Raw genomic sequence first — 22,139 nt, 5'->3', positions numbered from 1 at the left:
AGTGAACGCATCACAAACACAACTTATTTAGGAAGGGGGTGGTCAGTGAACGCATCACGAACACAACTTATTTAGGGAGCTACGGGTCAGTGAACGCATCACGAACACAACTTATTTAGGGAAAGACGGGTCAGTGAACGCATCATGGACAACTTATTAAGGGAGGGAGTGGTCAGTGAACGCATCACAAACACAATTTATTTAGGAAGGCTGTGGTCAGTGAACGCATCACGAACACAACTTATTTAGGGAGCTACGGGTCAGTGAACGCATCACGAACACAACTTATTTAGGGAAAGACGGGTCAGTGAACACATCACGAACACAACTTATTTAGGGAAAGACGGGTCAGTGAACGCATCACGAACACAACTTATTTAGGGAAAGATGGGTCAGTGAACGCATCATGGACACAACTTATTTAGGGAGGGACGGGTAAGTGAACGCATCACAAACACAACTTATTTAGGGAAAGACGCGTCAGTGAACGCATCACGGACAACTTATTTAGGGAGGGAGTGGCCAGTGAACGCATCATGTACACAATTTATCTGGGGAGGGAGTGGTCAGTGAACGCATCACAAACACAACTTATTTAGGAAGGGAGTGGTCAGTGAACACATCACGAACACAACTTATTTAGGGAGCGACGGGTCAGTGAACGCATCACAAACAACTTTTTGGGAGGGAGTGGTCAGTGAACGCATCACGAACACAAAAAATTTAGGGAAGGATGGGTCGGTGAACGCATCACGAGCACAACTTATTTAGGGAAGGAAGGGTCAGTGAACACATCATGGACACAACTTATTTAGGGAGGGAGTGGTCAGTAAACGCATCATGTACACAATTTATCTGGGGAGGGAGTGGTCAGTGAACGCATCACAAACACAATTTATTTAGGAAGGGAGTGGTCAGTGAACGCATCACGAACACAACTTATTTAGGGAGCTACGGGTCAGTGAACGCATCACAAACAACTTATTTAGGGAAAGACGGGTCAGTGAACGCATCATGGACAACTTATTTAGGGAGGGAGTGGTCAGTGAACGCATCACAAACAACTTATCTGGGGAGGGAGTGGTCAGTGAACTCATCACGAACACAACTTATTGCGGGAGGGACGGGTCAGTGAACGCATCACGAACACAACTTATTTAGGGAGGACAAGTCAGTAAATGCATCATGAACACAACTTATTTAGGGAGGATGGGTCAGTAAATGCATCATGAACACAACTTATTGCGGGAGGGACGGGTCAGTGAACGCATCACGAACACAACTTATTTGGGGAGGGAGTAGTCAGTGAACGCAGCACGGACACAACTTATTTGGGGAGGGACGGGTCAGTGAACGCATCACGAACACAACTTATTTGGGGATGGAGTGGTCAGTGATGTTGGAACCGTGACATCACGGTCTTCTAACGAGGTCAGAACGGTGACATCACGGTCTTCTAACGAGGTCAGAACGGTGACATCACGGTCTTCTAACGAGGTCAGAACTGTGACATCACGGTCTTCTAACGAGGTCAGAACTGTGACATCACGGTCTTCTAACGAGCTCAGAACCGTGACATCACGGTCTTCTAACGAGGTCAGAACCGTGACATCACGGTCTTCTAACGAGCTCAGAACCGTGACATCACGGTCTTCTAACGAGGTCAGAACCGTGACATCACGGTCTTCTAACGAGCTCAGAACCGTGACATCACGGTCTTCTATCACGGTCTTCTAACGAGGTCAGAACCGTGACATCACGGTCTTCTAACGAGGTCAGAACCGTGACATCACGGTCTTCTAACGAGGTCAGAACCGTGACATCACGGTCTTCTAACGAGCTCAGAACCGTGACATCACAATCTTCTAACGAGGTCAGAACCGTGACATCACTATCTTCTAACGAGGTCAGAACCGTGACATCACGGTCTTCTAACGAGGTGAGAACCGTCAGAATCGTGACGTCATAATGAGGTCATACTACAAGCCCCCTACTGGCACGCTCCCAAAGTGCATACTTTCTCCCAAAGAATTGGTGGCAAGCACAAAGCGTGTGAATGACTCTGCGTTCTGGACTCACCCCGACCCAGTTATGAAAGACAGAACCAGCAGCACCAAGCAAACTGCTGCTTCATTTCCCACACAAATTAACACACACAAAAAAAGTGTGTTTTGCTTCTACTGTGTGTAGCAAGCACACACACATGTTGTCAATTACTGTGTGTGTGTGTGTGTGTGTGTGTGTGTGTGTGTGTGTGTGTGTGTGTGTGTGTGTGTGTGTGTGTGTGTGTGTGTGTGTGTGTGTGTGTGTGTGTGTGTGTGTGTGTGTGTGTGCTTCTGAGGGCCAGCAACTACGTCAACCGCCCACCGCCTGGGATGAGAAAAACTGAGGATTTGGCTGTTTTGTGGTGCCATCTTTCCATCTGAGAGGAGAAGCAGGAGTAGGAGAGGAGAAGCAGAGAAGAGAAACGGCAGGAGTAGGAGAGGAGAAGAAGAGAAGAGAAGAGAACAGGCAGGAGTAGGAGAGGAGAAGAAGAGAAGAGAAGAGAACAGGCAGGAGTAGGAGAGGAGAAGAAGAGAAGAGAACAGGCAGGAGTAGGAGAGGAGAAGAAGAGAAGAGAAGAGAACAGGCAGGAGTAGGAGAGGAGAAGAAGAGAAGAGAACAGGCAGGAGTAGGAGAGGAGAAGAAGAGAAGAGAACAGGCAGGAGTAGGAGAGGAGAAGAAGAGAACAGGCAGGAGTAGGAGAGGAGAAGAAGAGAAGAGAAAAGGCAGGAGTAGGAGAGGAGAAGAAGAAGAGAAGAGAACCGGCAGGAGTAGGAGAGGAGAAGAAGAGAAGAGAACAGGCAGGAGTAGGAGAGGAGAAGAAGAGAAGAGAACAGGCAGGAGTAGGAGAGGAGAAGAAGAGAAGAGAACCAGCAGGAGGACACTGAAGTTGGTCAATCAGTGAGAACGTGTGAGAGCAAAGAGCAGCTTGGCTTTAATGTTTGACCAACATGTTGTTTTTTAACCCGACTAACCACTTTTACACCAATCACACATTTCAGTCTGTATATACGTATATATATATATATATATATATATATATATATATATATATATATATATACACACACACACTACTGTTCAAAAGTTTGGGGTCACCCAAACCATTTAGTGGAATAGCCTTCATTTCTAAGAACAAGAATAGACTGTCGAGTTTCAGATGAAAGTTCTCTTTTTCTGGCCATTTTGAGCGTTTAATTGACCCCACAAATGTGATGCTCCAGAAACTCAACCTGCTCAAAGGAAGGTCAGTTTTGTAGCTTCTGTAACGAGCTAAAGTGTTTTCAGATGTGTGAACATGATTGCACGAGGCTTTTCTAATCATCAATTAGCCTTCTGAGCCAATGAGCAAACACATTGTACCATTAGAACACTGGAGTGATAGTTGCTGGAAATGGGCCTCTATACACCTATGTAGATATTGCACCAAAAAGCAGACATTTGCAGCTAGAATAGTCATTTAGCACATTAGCAATGTATAGAGTGTATTTCTTTCTTATCCTATCTAATCTAATTTTAAAATATCCATTCATTTAATCTATCCTATCTAAACTAATCTATCCTTCCATCATATCTAATCTAAACTAACCTCACCTAACCTTAACATATCCATCAATTGAATCTAATATAATCTAATCTAATATCATCTAAACAAGTCAGACGTAACCTAGCTAATCCAACTTCTAGTTCAGCGTTTTTCTAAAGTAACAAGCGATGCTGCCATCTAGAGGATGGGAGTGGTGTTGCTAGGCTACGATGAAGCGTCGACTGTCTGGGCTGGACAAAGTGGCAAAGGGACAAGCTCTATTGCCCCCTACGGGACTGGAGGGGAACGTCACTGAGCAAGTTCGCTGCTAAGCTACCACGGCACTACCGCGGCAGCCAGAGTGCATCCATGTGGTGTTTCTTTACAACGTGACATCGCCACCTGCTGGCCTGGCGTGCGCGCCACCTCGCCAACTGCTGCAAAATGCTGCTGGCGTGCGAAAAAGCACAAGAATCCCGTTTTTTGCCGTGTTGTTGTTGTGTCAACGGGCACATGCACCGGGAGAACAATAGTTTTGTGTCGGCACAGCGGAGTCAAAGAAAAGCGGGTGGCATAAAAGCGTGTGTGCCAGGCTGAGAGGCTGCGGCGCACACAGGAAGCTCGCATCCGGACAGCGTTCCCAGGGGGACTGAGAGTGGATGGACACACACAAAAGGATTTATCGGGATGAAGCAACACAACATGATGGCCTGTGACAACAACACCCGCCCCTCCACTTTCTTTTTCTCTGACACGCTGCCATCAGAAGAATTCAAGCTGACCAAAAGTGACTTATCTTTGTTTTCTTCTGCAGACGAAGCAGCAACAACAACAACAATACTTCAACTATTTAGTGATCAAAACACGCAATTGTAGCTCAGACCTACTTCCTGTTCCCGTCTACAGCGCTGAGCCTTCTGGGTAATCTAGTAAAAAAACATTCACTTCCTAGTTTATTTTCATATAGTTATTCATTCATAGACAATTAATAACATATTTTCATTGTTAGAGATGTTGAAGTATAATGATAATATTTCATCGTCAGTGAAACACACACTAATATTCTAGAAGAACAGTCAATGAGACACACACTAATATTCTAGAAGAACAGTCAGTGAAACACACACTAATTTTGTAGAAGAACAGTCAGTGAAACACACACTAATATTCTAGAAGAACAGTCAATGAGACACACACTAATTTTCTAGAAGAACAGTCAGTGAAACACACTAATATTCTAGAAGAACAGTCAATGACACACACTAATTTTCTAGGAGAACAGTCAGTGAAACACACACTAATATTCTAGAAGAACAGTCAGTGAAACACACACTAATATTCTAGAAGAACAGTCGGTGAGACACACGCTAATATTCTAGAAGAACAGTCAGTGAGACACACTAATATTCTAGAAGAACAGTCAGTGAAACACACTAATATTCTAGAAGAACAGTCGGTGAGACACACGCTAATATTCTAGAAGAACAGTCAGTGAGACACACTAATATTCTAGAAGAACAGTCAGTGAAACACACATTAATATTATAAAATAACTGTCAGTGAAACACACACTAATATTCTAGAAGAATAGTCAGTGATACACACACTAATGTTCTAGAAAAACTGTCAGTCAAACACACACTAATGTTCTAGAAGAGTCAGTGAAACACACACTAATGTTCTAGAAGAACAGTCAGTGAAACACACACTAATATTCTAGAACAGTCAGTGAAACACACACTAACATTCTCGAAGAACAGTTAGTGAAACACACACTAATATTCTAGAAGAACAGTCAGTGAAACATACACTAATATTCTAGAAGAACAGTCAGTGAAACATACCCTAATATTCTAGAAGAACAGTTAGTGAAACACACTAATATTCTAGAAGAACAGTCAGTGAGACACACACTAATATTCTAGAAGAACTGTCAGTGAAACACACACTAATATTCTAGAAGAACAGTCGGTGAGACACACGCTAATATTCTAGAAGAACAGTCAGTGAGACACACTAATATTCTAGAAGAACAGTCAGTGAAACACACGCTAATATTCTAGAAGAACAGTCAGTGAGACACACTAATATTCTAGAAGAACAGTCAGTGAAACACACATTAATATTATAAAATAACTGTCAGTGAAACACACACTAATATTCTAGAAGAATAGTCAGTGATACACACACTAATGTTCTAGAAAAACTGTCAGTCAAACACACACTAATGTTCTAGAAGAGTCAGTGAAACACACACTAATGTTCTAGAAGAACAGTCAGCGAAACACACACTAATATTCTAGAAGAACAGTCAGTGAAACACACACTAATATTCTCGAAGAACAGTTAGTGAAACACACACTAATATTCTAGAAGAACAGTCAGTGAAACATACACTAATATTCTAGAAGAACAGTCAGTGAAACACACACTAATATTCTAGAAGAACAGTTAGTGAAACACACACTAATATTCTAGAAGAACAGTCAGTGAAACATACACTAATATTCTAGAAGAACAGTCAGTGAAACACACTAATATTCTAGAAGAACAGTTAGTGAAACACACTAATAATCTAGAAGAACAGTCAGTGAAACACACACTAATATTCTAGAAGAACAGTTAGTGAAACACACTAATATTGTAGTCTCTCATTTAGCAATAAAATGAGCGCTATGGATGGCTTGCAACAGTTCATAAATGCTCTTAACGTGCGAGGCTAAATGTTTTCAAGTGTAAAACATACACGGAGAATGTCTGACACTTGTGAGCAGACAATAAGGAAGCCTTTGGTGTGGTTTCTTTCTGCAATTATAATTAATCATTGATATCATTAGTTATAATGAATTAGAGGAGTGTGTTAATTGGACAATAATGAGCTCCGAGTATGTGCTTCTCGTGTCTACTGTTAAGTTATGTGTGCTATAAAACCTGTAAAATGTCGAAACATCATTTTGTTTTTCAAATGTTGCTGAAATCCTGTAACTTTTTGAGGTTAAGTAAAAATACAATGAACACTTAAAACATTAACAACATCATTAAATCACAAGTTGATTCAATGCAATTGAAACATAAATAAAAATATATCAATAACTATGTATAAATATAACAAGTATGTACAAAATAAATAATAAAATATTATTGGAAAAAAATAGGTAAAAATATGATGAGGAAACATTGAACTGAAACAAAAATAAATAATAAATTTAAAAAAAGAGAAAACCAACCCAAACAGCTTGAATGACGGCCATTTAAAGCCAAACAACGACTTCCTTTAGCAACAATAAAGATTGCAAAAAAAACACACCTGGGCCCGAACAATCCTGCTTTTATGCAGGAGAAATGCTGGAATGCAATAGTGTGAAGTAATGTTAGTACTTCGTGTACTCGTACTCTCTCTTGTCACCAAGCACGATATGAGCATGACGCGTGTACCTAATGAAGTGTCCCGTACGCAAGTGTGTGAGTCATCGCTTCTTTGAAGAAAAAGGGTTGGACCTGCTTGAGTCATCCAGCAACCAGAAATACTTTGGAAGTTCTGAATGAAACCCAGAGTCATCTTATCAGGTGGGGTCAGAGGTCACACTGAGCTAAAAGGAGCATCACAATAGTAGATGAAGAGCAGCAGGTTGGAAGAATAAAGATAGCTTTGCCCGTTTCAGGGATGAGTTTTGCGGGTGTTAGTCTGACAGGTGTGACACTAACATTCTAGAAGAACAGTCAGTGAAACACACACTAATATTCTAGAAGAACAGTCAGTGAAACACACACTAATATTCTAGAAGAACAGTCAGTGAAACACACACTAATATTCTAGAAGAACAGTCCGTGAAACACACACTAATATTCTAGAAGAACAGTCAGTGAAACACACACTAATATTCTAGAAGAACAGTCAGTGAAACACACACTACTATTCTAGAAGAACAGTCAGTGAAACACACACTACTATTCTAGAAGAACAGTCAGTGAAACACACACTACTATTCTAGAAGAACAGTCAGTGAAACACACAATGTTCTAGAAGAACAGTCAGTGAAACACACACTAATATTCTAGAAAAAACAGTCAGTGAAACACACACTAGTATTCTAGAAAAACAGTCAGTGAAACACACAATATTCTAGAAGAACAGTCAATGAAACACACACTAATATTCTAGAAGAACAGTCAGTGAAACACACACTAATATTCTAGAAAAAACAGTCAGTGAAACACACTAATATTCTAGAAGAACAGTCAGTGAGACACACTAATATTCTAAAAGAACAGTCAGTGAAACACACATTAATATTATAAAATAACTGTCAGTGAAACACACACTAATATTTTAGAAGAATAGTCAGTGATACACACACTAATGTTCTAGAAAAACTGTCAGTCAAACACACTAATGTTCTAGAAAAACTGTCAGTCAAACACACACTAATGTTCTAGAAGAGTCAGTGAAACACACACTAATATTCTAGAAGATCAGTCAGTGAAACACACACTAATATTCTAGAAGAACAGTCTATGAAACACACACTAATATTCTAGAAGAACAGTCAGTGAAACACACACTAATATTCTAGAAGAACAGTCAGTGAAACACACACTAATATTCTAGAAGAACAGTCAGTGAAACACACACTAATATTCTAGAAGAACAGTCAGTGAAACACACTAATATTCTAGAAGAACAGTCAGTGAAACACACACTAATATTCTAGAAGAACAGTCAGTGAAACACACACTAATATTCTAGAAGAACAGTCCGTGAAACACACACTAATATTCTAGAAGAACAGTCAGTGAAACACACACTAATATTCTAGAAGAACAGTCAGTGAAACACACACTACTATTCTAGAAGAACAGTCAGTGAAACACACACTACTATTCTAGAAGAACAGTCAGTGAAACATACACTAGTATTCTAGAAAAACAGTCAGTGAAACACACAATATTCTAGAAGAACAGTCAATGAAACACACACTAATATTCTAGAAGAACAGTCAGTGAAACACACACTAATATTCTAGAAAAAACAGTCAGTGAAACACACTAATATTCTAGAAGAACAGTCAGTGAGACACACTAATATTCTAAAAGAACAGTCAGTGAAACACACATTAATATTATAAAATAACTGTCAGTGAAACACACACTAATATTTTAGAAGAATAGTCAGTGATACACACACTAATGTTCTAGAAAAACTGTCAGTCAAACACACTAATGTTCTAGAAAAACTGTCAGTCAAACACACACTAATGTTCTAGAAGAGTCAGTGAAACACACACTAATATTCTAGAAGATCAGTCAGTGAAACACACACTAATATTCTAGAAGAACAGTCTATGAAACACACACTAATATTCTAGAAGAACAGTCAGTGAAACACACACTAATATTCTAGAAGAACAGTCAGTGAAACACACACTAATATTCTAGAAGAACAGTCAGTGAAACACACACTAATATTCTAGAAGAACAGTCAGTGAAACACACACTAATATTCTAGAAGAACAGTCAGTGAAACACACTAATATTCTAGAAGAACAGTCAGTGAAACACACACTAATATTCTAGAAGAACAGTCAGTGAAACACACACTAATATTCTAGAAGAACAGTCTGTGAAACACACACTAATATTCTAGAAGAACAGTCAGTGAAACACACACTAATATTCTAGAAGAACAGTCAGTGAAACACACACTACTATTCTAGAAGAACAGTCAGTGAAACACACACTACTATTCTAGAAGAACAGTCAGTGAAACACACACTACTATTCTAGAAGAACAGTCAGTGAAACACACAATGTTCTAGAAGAACAGTCAGTGAAACACACACTAATATTCTAGAAAAAACAGTCAGTGAAACACACACTAGTATTCTAGAAAAACAGTCAGTGAAACACACAATATTCTAGAAGAACAGTCAATGAAACACACACTAATATTCTAGAAGAACAGTCAGTGAAACACACACTAATATTCTAGAAAAAACAGTCAGTGAAACACACTAATATTCTAGAAGAACAGTCAGTGAGACACACTAATATTCTAAAAGAACAGTCAGTGAAACACACACTAATATTTTAGAAGAATAGTCAGTGATACACACACTAATGTTCTAGAAAAACTGTCAGTCAAACACACTAATGTTCTAGAAAAACTGTCAGTCAAACACACACTAATGTTCTAGAAGAGTCAGTGAAACACACACTAATATTCTAGAAGATCAGTCAGTGAAACACACACTAATATTCTAGAAGAACAGTCTATGAAACACACACTAATATTCTAGAAAAACTGTCAGTCAAACACACTAATGTTCTAGAAAAACTGTCAGTCAAACACACACTAATGTTCTAGAAGAGTCAGTGAAACACACACTAATATTCTAGAAGATCAGTCAGTGAAACACACACTAATATTCTAGAAGAACAGTCTATGAAACACACACTAATATTCTAGAAGAACAGTCAGTGAAACACACACTAATATTCTAGAAGAACAGTCCGTGAAACACACACTAATATTCTAGAAGAACAGTCAGTGAAACACACACTAATATTCTAGAAGAACAGTCAGTGAAACACACACTACTATTCTAGAAGAACAGTCAGTGAAACACACACTACTATTCTAGAAGAACAGTCAGTGAAACACACACTACTATTCTAGAAGAACAGTCAGTGAAACACACAATGTTCTAGAAGAACAGTCAGTGAAACACACACTAATATTCTAGAAAAAACAGTCAGTGAAACACACACTAGTATTCTAGAAAAACAGTCAGTGAAACACACAATATTCTAGAAGAACAGTCAATGAAACACACACTAATATTCTAGAAGAACAGTCAGTGAAACACACACTAATATTCTAGAAAAAACAGTCAGTGAAACACACTAATATTCTAGAAGAACAGTCAGTGAGACACACTAATATTCTAAAAGAACAGTCAGTGAAACACACATTAATATTATAAAATAACTGTCAGTGAAACACACACTAATATTTTAGAAGAATAGTCAGTGATACACACACTAATGTTCTAGAAAAACTGTCAGTCAAACACACTAATGTTCTAGAAAAACTGTCAGTCAAACACACACTAATGTTCTAGAAGAGTCAGTGAAACACACACTAATATTCTAGAAGATCAGTCAGTGAAACACACACTAATATTCTAGAAGAACAGTCTATGAAACACACACTAATATTCTAGAAGAACAGTCAGTGAAACACACACTAATATTCTAGAAGAACAGTCAGTGAAACACACACTAATATTCTAGAAGAACAGTCAGTGAAACACACACTAATATTCTAGAAGAACAGTCAGTGAAACACACACTAATATTCTAGAAGAACAGTCAGTGAAACACACACTAATATTCTAGAAGAACAGTCAGTGAAACACACACTAATATTCTAGAAAAATGGTCCCCACACAGCTAGAAATGGAATTTCAATGCACTTCCCGTTTCCTGTGAATCACGACACACATCCCTTGGATATCAGATAAAAGTAAAACACTCCTATCAGCTGGTGCAAGAAAAACACACACACTGACACACACACACACACACACACACACACACACACACACACACACACACACTACAACTTGTGTTATTTAATAAGACAACTACGAACACAAGCTAATGTTTGTAGCTGGAGTTGGAGCAACTGGACGATGATGGTCCCTGAACGCACCACGTCACATATATAGTAAGGGCAGCCTCACAATTTGTTTTTATTCAACGTAAACCAAGTCAACTACATTGATTGTTGACAAACACACACACACACACACAAAATACAGATTGTGTTATTTAATAAGACAACTACGAACACAAGCTAATGTTTGTAGCTGGAGCAACTGGACGAGGATGGTCCCTGAACGCACCACGTCACATATATAGTAAGGGCGGCCTCACAATTTGTTTTTATTCAACGTAAATCAAGTCAACTACGCTGATTGTTGACACACACACACACACACACAATACAGATTGTGTTATTTAATAAGACAACTACGAACACAAGCTAATGTTTTTAGCTGCAGTTGGAGCAACTGGACGAGGATGGTCCCTGAACGCACCACGTCACATATATAGTAAGGGCAGCCTCACAATTTGTTTTTATTCAACGTAAACCAAGTCAACTACACTGATTGTTGACAAACACACACACACACACACAAAATACAGATTGTGTTATTTAATAAGACAACTACGAACACAAGCTAATGTTTGTAGCTGGAGCAACTGGACGAGGATGGTCCCTGAACGCACCACGTCACATATATAGTAAGGGCAGCCTCACAATTTGTTTTTATTCAACGTAAATCAAGTCAACTACATTGATTGTTGACAAACAAACACACACACACACACTACAACTTGTGTTATTTAATAAGACAACTACGAACACAGGCTAATGTTTTTAGCTGGAGTTGGAGCAACTGGACGATGATGGTCCCTGAACGCACCACGTCACATATATAGTAAGGGCAGCCTCACAATTTGTTTTTATTCAACGTAAACCAAGTCAACTACACTGATTGTTGACAAACACACACACACACACACACACACAAAATACAGATTGTGTTATTTAATAAGACAACTACGAACACAAGCTAATGTTTGTAGCTGGAGCAACTGGACGATGATGGTCCCTGAACGCACCACGTCACATATATAGTAAGGGCAGCCTCACAATTTGTTTTTATTCAACGTAAACCAAGTCAACTACACTGATTGTTGACAAACACACACACACACACACACACACACACACACACACACACACACACACACACAAAATACAGATTGTGTTATTTAATAAGACAACTACGAACACAAGCTAATGTTTGTAGCTGGAGTTGGAGCAACTGGACGATGACGGTCCCTGAACGCAGCAAGTGTCATGTAAAGTCTCACTAAAGCGATTATTTTGGACATAAACATCAACAAAAGTCGACTTCATTGATTGTTTGCAAACAAACGAGCGAGCAGCTGAGCTTGACGTCGTCAAGACGCGAGGAAACACGGACGTGATTGAAATGGCAGAAAGAGAGGGAAAAAAAAAAAAAGTCACCTTTCTGAAATGGTTTCCGTCTCTTCGCGCGTCCTGGAGGTTGTTGTGTAAAAGCGTCTCCGCCATGTTGGATCAAACAAAGATGGAGAAAAGGAAAAGTCGAAGTCAAACTTCCCGACAGGTGAGTTCTGGCTCACCTTCCGACCAAATGCTCCGAACTCGCCCGCATCCCACACGACCTTTGCTTCGTAAGCCACCCCCACGGCGACACAAGCCGCGCCCCCTGTTTAAACCACGCCCACTGTCGATGACGCACACAAGCACCTTTTTGTCCTCCTCTGACTAAAATGACTCTAAATGGCAGCTAAAAACACTTTTTAATGAACTTAAACTATTTTAAAAATTCATCTTAGTCACCTATTAAGAACATTGTGTTATTTGATGATGTCATCATTCGCTTTGTACGTTTTTAAAGCGCACAAAACTGCCTGCTGCTTGTTATTTTAAAAAAAACTGCAAAATTGTTGAGAAATACAGCAAAATATACAGAAAAAGTATATTTTTGATTATTATTAGATTTTTATTTTTAATGCTAATAGTCCTTAAGGATCACCGTCAATTTATGCAACTAAACAAAAAAAGATTTGAAAACAAAAAAATGTATTTGAAATTTATAAAAAATATTTTCACACAGAAAACATTTTGGTTGTACATTTTTTGTTGTTTTCGTTGTTGTTACAATTTTTTGGGGGGTTACGACAATTTGTAATCAAAACAATCATTTAAAAAAAAAGATATTTGCAACTAAAACAAATATTTATATCTGTATTATGTATTTTTATTATATTTTGCCCACAAATTACATTTTTAGCCAAGAAAAAAATTACAAAAATACATTTTGTAGCCAAAATAAATATTTGTGACCAAAACAAATATGTGTTACCAAATAATATAATTTGTAACCTCAAAAGGAAAATTAAAAATTACAAACAAAAAAATTGCAAACAAAGAAATAGATTTTAAATTTACAAAAAATATTTTCATACAAAAAATATTTTTGGTTGTATTTTTTTTTTTTTTTTTGGTTACGACAATTTGTAATAACAAATATTTATTCAAAAAAAAGATATTTGCAACAAAAACAAATATATGACAAAAAATACATTTGTAACCAAAAAGAGAGATTTGTAATCAAAATAAATATTTGTGACCAAAACAAATATTTATTACCAAAAAATATAATTAGTAACCTCAAAAAGAAAATTAAAAACAAAAGATTTGCAAACAGAAAAAAAATGATTTTAAATATTTATATCTGTATTATGTATTTATATTATATTTTACCCCAAAATTACATTTGTAACCAAGAAAAAAATTACAAAAGTACATTTGAAACCAAAATAAATATTTGTGACCAAAACAAATATGTGTTACCAAAGAATATCATTTGTAACCTCAAAAGGAAAATCAAAAATTACAAACAAAAGAATTGCAAACAAAGAAATAGATTTTAAATTTACAAAAAATATTTTCATACAAAAAATATTTTTGGTTGTATTTTTTTTTTTTTTTTTTGGTTATGACAATTTGTAATAACAAATATTTATTTAAAAAAAAAAGATATTTGCAACAAAAACAAATACATGACAAAAAATACATTTGTAACCAAAAAGTGAGATTTGTAATCAAAATAAATATTTGTGACCAAAACAAATATTTATTACCAAAAAATATAATTAGTAACCTCAAAAAGAAAATTAAAAACAAAAGATTTGCAAACAGAAAAAAAAAAGATTTTAAATATTTATATCTGTATTATGTATTTATATTATATTTTACCCCAAAATTACATTTGTAACCAAGAAAAAAATTACAAAAGTACATTTGAAACCAAAATAAATATTTGTGACCAAAACAAATATGTGTTACCAAAGAATATCATTTGTAACCTCAAAAGGAAAATCAAAAATTACAAACAAAAGATTTGCAAACAAAGAAATCGATTTTAAATTTACAAAAAATATTTTCATACAAAAAATATTTTTGGTTGTATTTTTTATTTTATTTTTTGGTTACGACAATTTGTAATAACAAATATTTATTCAAAAAAAAAGATATTTGCAACAAAAACACATATATGACAAAAATACATTTGTAACCAAAAAGAGAGATTTGTAATCAAAACAAATATTTTTGACCAAAACAAATATTTATTACCAAAAAATATAATTAGTAACCTCAAAAAGAAAATTAAAAACAAAAGATTTGCAAACAAAAAAAAATGATTTTAAATATTGATATCTTTATTATGTATTTATATTATATTTTACCCCAAAATTACATTTGTAACCAAGAAAAAAATTACAAAAATACATTTGAAACCAAAATAAATATTTGTGACCAAAGCAAATATATATTACCAAAAAATATAATTTGTAACCTCAAAAAGAAAAGAAAATGTTTATATGAGTTATTTTTATGTAACTAAACAACAAAAGATTTGCAAACAAAAAGATTGATTTAAAATTTACAAAAAATATTTTCATACAAAAAACATTTTTGGTTGTAAATCTTTTTTTTTTTGGTTATGACAATTTGTAATAACAAATATTTATTAAAAAATATATATTTGCAACAAAAACAAATATTTATATTTGTGTCATATTTATATTATATAAATATATGACAAAAAACAAATTTGTAATCAAAAGAGAGATTTGTAACCAGAATAAATATTTGTGATCGAAACAAATATTTACTACCAAAAAAATATAATTTGTAACCTCAAAAAGAAAATTGCAAACAAAAGATTTGCAAACCAAAAAAAAAGATTTTAAATTTATAAAAAATATTTTCATACAAAAAACATTTTGGTTTCAATTTATTAATTTTTTTGTAGTTACACTTGTTTTTTTTTGTTACGGCAATTTGTAAACAAAACAAATATGTATTTAAAAAAAACATATTTGCAACAAAAACTAATATTTATATTTATATTATATATTTATATGACGAAAAATACATTTGTAACTAAAACAGAGATTTGTAACCAAAATAAATATTTGTAACCAAAACAAATATTTATTACCCAACAATATAATTTTTAAACTCAAAAAGAAAATTACAAACAAAATATTTGCAACCAAACTTTTATTTTTCACTTTCAAATCCGCTTTTTTTATTGTTTGCATGTATTTATTCTTATTTTTGGCTGCAATTTTTATTTATTTTTACTCACTTATAATAGCCACACATTATAACAAACACAATCCAACAAGTACATTTACTAGCCTCTAAAATGTACCAGAAGTATAAAAGTCATTCTAAAAAATGGGGAATTCGCGGAATACTAGTCTTAACTAAAAATATTGACTGCGCATGTCACTAAGATTTCAAATTGCAAAAGAAATGCAATAAATAATTATTTGTGGCACACGACATAACATTGAAGCATTGTTTAAAAATAAGAATAAGTGCTGCAAAATGATTAATATTCTTGGAAACATAATAGAAGCAAACAAACAAGCAAAAGTTGTTTTTCATGTTTTAAAAAGCAAATGAATTCCCTTTTTTTGTACTCTATATATAAACTACTATGATATATTGATGTTTTCTTTGATTTGTGGTATGAGATCATTGCTTTACCTTGACATGTGTGTGTGTTTGTGTAGTTTTAGTGTAGACTTAACACAACAGGACAACGAGTGGAAACTTGTGGATTTAAAAGGTCAGACAACATCTGGCTAGTCTAAAAAAAACACACTTCCTGTGTGTGTGTGTGTGTGTGTGTGTGTGTGTGTGTGTGTGTGTGTGTGTGTGTGTGTGTGTGTGTGTGTGTGTGTGTGTGTGTGTGTGTGTGTGTGTGTAGGACAAATGTGCTTCAAATGTGCTTCAATCAGCTGGTCGAGTATTGATGTTGAGCATTTCCACTTGTAGGATGAAAGTTTGTTATTGTACAACATTTTGACACACAGGAAGTGCCAATGTTTTGTGTTGTTTTTTTTGTTTTTTTTTTCAGTTTTGACAACTTTCGAGGTTTTCTAAAAAAAAAAAAAGTTTGTTATTGTACATTTTGACACACAGGAAGTGCCAATGTTTTTTTATTTATTTATTTATTTTCAGTTTTGACAACTTTCGAGGTTTTCTAAAAAAAAATAAAAAGTTTGTTATTGTACAACATTTTGACACACAGGAAGTGCCAATGTTTTTTTATTATTTTATTTTTTTCAGTTTTGACAACTTTCGAGGTTTTCTAAAAAAAAAAAAAAAGTTTGTTATTGTACAACATTTTAACACACAGGAAGTGCCAATGTTTTTTTTTTTTTTTTTTTTTCAGTTTTGACAACTTTTAAGGTTATCTAAAAAAAAAAAAAAGTTTGTTATTGTACATTTTGACACACAAGAAGTCCCAATGTTTTTTTTTGGTTTTTTTCAGTTTTGACAACTTTCGAGGTTTTCTAAAAAAAAAAAAAGAAGTTTGTTATTGTACATTTTGACACACAGGAAGTGCCAATGTTTTTTTTAATTTTTTTTCAGTTTTGACAACTTTCGAGGTTTTCTAAAAAAAATAAAAAGTTTGTTATTGTACAACATTTTGACACACAGGAACTGCCAGTGTTTTTTTATTATTTTATTTTTTTCAGTTTTGACAACTTTCGAGGTTTTCTAAAAAAAAAAAAGTTTGTTATTGTACATTTTGACACACAGGAAGTGCCAATGTTTTTGTCTTTTTTGTTTTTTTCAGTTTTGACAACTTTCGAGGTTTTCTAAAAAATAAAAAAAAAAGTTTGTTATTGTACAACATTTTAACACACAGGAAGTGCCAATGTTTTTTTTGTTTTTTTTTTCAGTTTTGACAACTTTTAAGGTTATCTAAAAAAAAAAAAAAAAGTTTGTTATTGTACATTTTGACACACAAGATGTGCCAATGTTTTTTTATTATTTTATTTTTTTCAGTTTTGACAACTTTCGAGGTTTTCTAAAAAAAATTAAAAGTTTGTTATTGTACAACATTTTGACACACAGGAAGTGCCAATGTTTTTTTATTATTTAATTTTTTTCAGTTTTGACAACTTTCGAGGTTTTCTAAAAAAAATTAAAAGTTTGTTATTGTACAACATTTTGACACACAGGAAGTGCCAATGTTTTTTTATTATTTAATTTTTTTCAGTTTTGACAACTTTCGAGGTTTTCTAAAAAAAATTAAAAGTTTGTTATTGTACAACATTTTGACACACAGGATGTGCCAATAGATTTTTTTTTTTTTTTTTTTCAGTTTTGACAACTTTCGAGGTTTTCTAAAAAAAATTAAAAGTTTGTTATTGTACAACATTTTGACACACAGGATGTGCCAATAGATTTTTTTTTTGTTTTTTTTTTCAGTTTTGACAACTTTCGAGGTTTTCTAAAAAAAAAAAAAAAAAAGTTTGTTATTGTACAACATTTTGACACACAGGAAGTACCAATGTTTTTTAATTTATTTATTTTTTTCAGTTTTGACAACTTTCGAGGTTTTCTATAAAAAAATGTGTCCATTCCTAAGGTCAAAGGTCGGATATTTCAACGGTCATCACGAAACGAGCGAGCATTATTTTTGTATTTCCCAGCAACGGCCACTAGATGGCAGCAGAGGTCAATGTTTGCCAGGCAGTGAATTGGCCGCGTTCCATTTCGCTTCCGCTGCAAACTGTGCAATGTTCAGCCTGCAAGGAAGAAGACGACGACAAAAAAGAAGGAAAACGACAACAAGACCAAGAGAAGAAAGAAGGAAGAAGAATAATATTTCAGAGTTGTATTGCATAGGATTGGTTGATACCAACACATCTGTCATCAACAATTGCATCATCAGAGGAATGGACATTGTAGGACTGACTTGGTGGGATATGGACAGCAAGTAGTGGACATAGAGAGAGAGAGATGAGAAATTATAAGAAAAAGTATTTCTACATTTGATTATTTACATTTCATTGTTTACATTTGATTATTTACAATCCGAAGAGGTGTGATGAGGAAGGGAGGGTGTTCGTTTAGGGTTGTAGCTGCCTGGAGGTGTTGTTTTAGTGCGGTTTTGAAGGAGGATAAAGATGCCCTCTCTTTTACACCTGTTGGGAGTGCATTCCACATTGATGTGGCATAGAAGGAGAGTGAGTTAAGACCTTTGTTGGATGGGAATCTGGGTTCAACGTGGTTAGTAGAGCTCCCCCTGGTGTTGTGGTTATGGCGGTCATTAAGGAAGGAGTTTGACATGTACTTGCCAACCCTCCCGGTTTTACCGGGAGACTCCCGGAATTCAGCGCCTCTCCCGATAACCTCCCGGAAGAAATTTTATCCCGATAAACTCCCGGGATTCAGCCGGGACCTGAGTGGGGACAGTCTGTTTTCACGTCCGCTTTCCCACGATATAAACAGCGTGCCTGCCCAATCACGTTATAACTGTAGAATGATGGAGGGCGAGTTCTTGGTTTCTTATGTGGGTTTGTTGTTAGGCAGTTTCATTAACGTCCTCCCAGCGCGGTAACAACACACAACAACAGAAGTCGGTCACGTTTAGTCTACCGTAAAGCAGTTCGTCTGCCGTAAACAGCAATGTTGTGACACTCTTAAGCAGGACAATACTGCCATCTACTGGATAGCCTCTGGAACACTGAAATTCAAGTATTTATTTTATTTATATGTGTAATAAAATAAATATATGTATATGTATATAGCTAAAATTCACTTAAAGTCAAGTATTTCATATATATATATATATATATATATATATGTCTTAATTAGATTATCCAAAAAATAGTGCTCGATACCGTGGTAGAGCGTAATATGTATGTGTGGGAAAAAAATCACAAGACTATTTCATCTCATGAAACAGGCCTGTAGAGATGAAATAGTCTTGTGATTTTTTTCCCACACATACATATATATATATATATATATATATATATATATATATATATATATATATATATATATATATATATATATATATATATATATATATATATATATATATATATATATATATATATATATATATATATATATATATATGTATATAACATTTCTTACAAGTGTGTGTAAGAAATTGAAATGCGCCCTCTTTGGCGAAAAGTAATTAAAAAAATAAATAAAAAAATAAAAAAATAATATATATATATATATATATATATATATATATATATATATATATATATATATATATATATATATAAGTATATATATATATATAAGTATATATATATATATATATATAAGTATATATATATATATATATATATATAAGTATATATATATATATAAAAGTATATATATATATATATATAAGTATATATATATATATATATATATATATATATATATATATATATATATATAAGTATATATATATATATATATAAGTATATATATATATATATAAGTATATATATATATATATATATATAAGTATATATATATATATATAAAAAGTATATATATATATATATATATATATATATATATATATATATATATATATATATATATATATATATATATATATATATATATATATATATATATTTTTTTTTTTTTTTTTTTAAATTAATTTTGGCCAAAGAGGGCGCATTTCAATTTCTTACACACACTTGTTATTTCATATGTTGACCAGAGGGGGAGCACTTTATTCTCTATTAGATGCAATGTTATTGGGACCAGAGAGAGAGAGAGACAATGAGAGAGAGAGAGAGAGAGAGAGAGAGAGAGAGAGAGAGAGAGAGAGAGAGAGAGAGAGAGAGAGAGAGAGAGAGAGAGAGAGAGAGAGAGAGAGAGACATAATGTAATAACTTGAAGTAAATAATGAAAAAAAAAAAAAAATTAACTTAAAGCAGTCTTTTTCTCACAATGTGTCGACTTGTTTCATATAAAATTGGGAACAATGTCTCATATTCTTTTGGTTTCTGTAATATTGCCATATTTTTCTCGTAAAATTATTACTTTTTTTTATCTAAAATTATTACTTTTTAATGCAAAATGGTGAGATTTGTCATATAAAATTCTGACTTTTATCACAATATTGCCAATTTTTTTTATTGTTCTTGTAAAACAGTGACATTTTTTTTAGTAAAATTACGACTTTTGTCATCATTTTGCCAAGTAATATTCTGACTATTATTATAATGTTGCCAAAAATTTAAAAGTTTTCTTATGAAAAAAAAAAGATTTTCAAGATAAAAAATGATTTTCAAAGTAAAAGTTGATTTTCAAGGTAAAAAATGATTTTGAAAGTAAAAGTTGATTTTCAAGGTAAAAAATGATTTTCAAGGTAAAAGTTGATTTTCAATGTAAAAAATGATTTTGAAAGTAAAAGTTTATTTTCAAGGTAAAAATTATTTTCAAGGTAAAAGTTGATTTTCAAGGTAAAAGTTGATTTTCAAGGTAAAAAATGATTTTCTAGGTAAAAAATGATTTTCAAACTAAAAGTTGATTTTCAAGGTAAAAATGATTTTCAAGGTAAATGTTGATTTTCAAGGTAAAAGTTGATTTTCAAGGTAAAAAATGATTTTCAAGGTAAAAAATGATTTTCAAGGTGAAAGTTGATTTTCAAGGTAAAAAATGATTTTCAAACTAAAAGTTGATTTTCAAGGTAAAAATGATTTTCAAACTAAAAGTTGATTTTCAAGGTAAAAATGATTTTCAAGGTAAAAGTTGATTTTCAAAGTAAAAAAGGATTTTCAAGGTAAAACATTATTTTCAAGGTAAAAGTTGATTTTCAAGGTAAAAAATGATCTTAAAGGTAAAAAATGATTTTCAAGGTAAAAAATGATTTTCATGGAAAAAGTTTATTTTCAAAGTAAAAGTTGATTTTCAAGGTAAAAGTTGATTTTCAAGGTAAAAAATTATTTTCAAGGTAAAAAATGATTTTCAAAGTAAAAGTTGATTTTCAAGGTAAAAAATGATTTTCAAGGTAAAAGTTGATTTTCAAGGTAAAAGTTGATTTTCAAGGTAAAAAAAAATTTTCAAGGTAAAAAATTATTTTCAAGGTAAAAAAAAATATTTTCAAGGTAAAAGTTGATTTTCACGGTAAAAAATTATTTTCAAGGTAAAAGTTGATGTTCAAGGTAATAAATTGTTTTCAAGTTAAAAGTTGATTTTTAAGGCAAAAAATTATTTTCAAGGTAAAAAATGATTTTCAAGGCAAAAAATGATTTTTAAGGTGAAAAATTATTTTCAAGGCAAAAATGATTTTCAAGGCAAAAAATGATTTTCAAGGAAAAAGTTTATTTTCAAGGAAAAAAATGATTTTCAAGGTAAAAGTTGATGTTCAAGGTAAACAATTATTTTCCAGGTAAAAAATTATTTTTAAGGTAAAAAATGATTTTCAAAGTAAAAGTTGATTTTCAAGGTAAAAGTGATTTTTAAGGCAAAAAATAAATTTCAAAGTAAAAATGATTTTCAAGGTAAAAAATAATTTTCAAGGTAAAAGTAGATTTTCAAGGTAAAAGTTGATTTTCTACGTAAAAAATTATTTTCAAGGTAAAAAATGATTTTTAGGCA

The 22,139-nt window shown here is 33.5% G+C and overlaps 1 protein-coding gene across 1 annotated transcript in view; it reads right to left on the bottom strand.

Moving 5' to 3' along the window:
• Positions 1 to 12,831, bottom strand: part of LOC133629902 (rhophilin-2-like) — an 86,358-nt gene extending 73,527 nt beyond the window's left edge. The window contains exon 1 of the mRNA XM_062021013.1: positions 12,672 to 12,831. Within this exon, the coding sequence (XP_061876997.1) occupies positions 12,672 to 12,737 (66 nt within the window). The 5' untranslated portion in view covers positions 12,738 to 12,831. The remainder of the gene's footprint in view (positions 1 to 12,671) is intronic.
• Positions 12,832 to 22,139: the final 9,308 nt, after the last annotated feature.

The sequence above is a fragment of the Entelurus aequoreus genome, linkage group LG02 (genome assembly GCF_033978785.1).
Source record: "Entelurus aequoreus isolate RoL-2023_Sb linkage group LG02, RoL_Eaeq_v1.1, whole genome shotgun sequence".
In the NCBI taxonomy this organism is placed as follows: domain Eukaryota; kingdom Metazoa; phylum Chordata; class Actinopteri; order Syngnathiformes; family Syngnathidae; genus Entelurus; species Entelurus aequoreus.
Note: the sequence above shows the minus strand (reverse complement) of the source record. Positions and strands in the feature narration are given on the sequence as shown.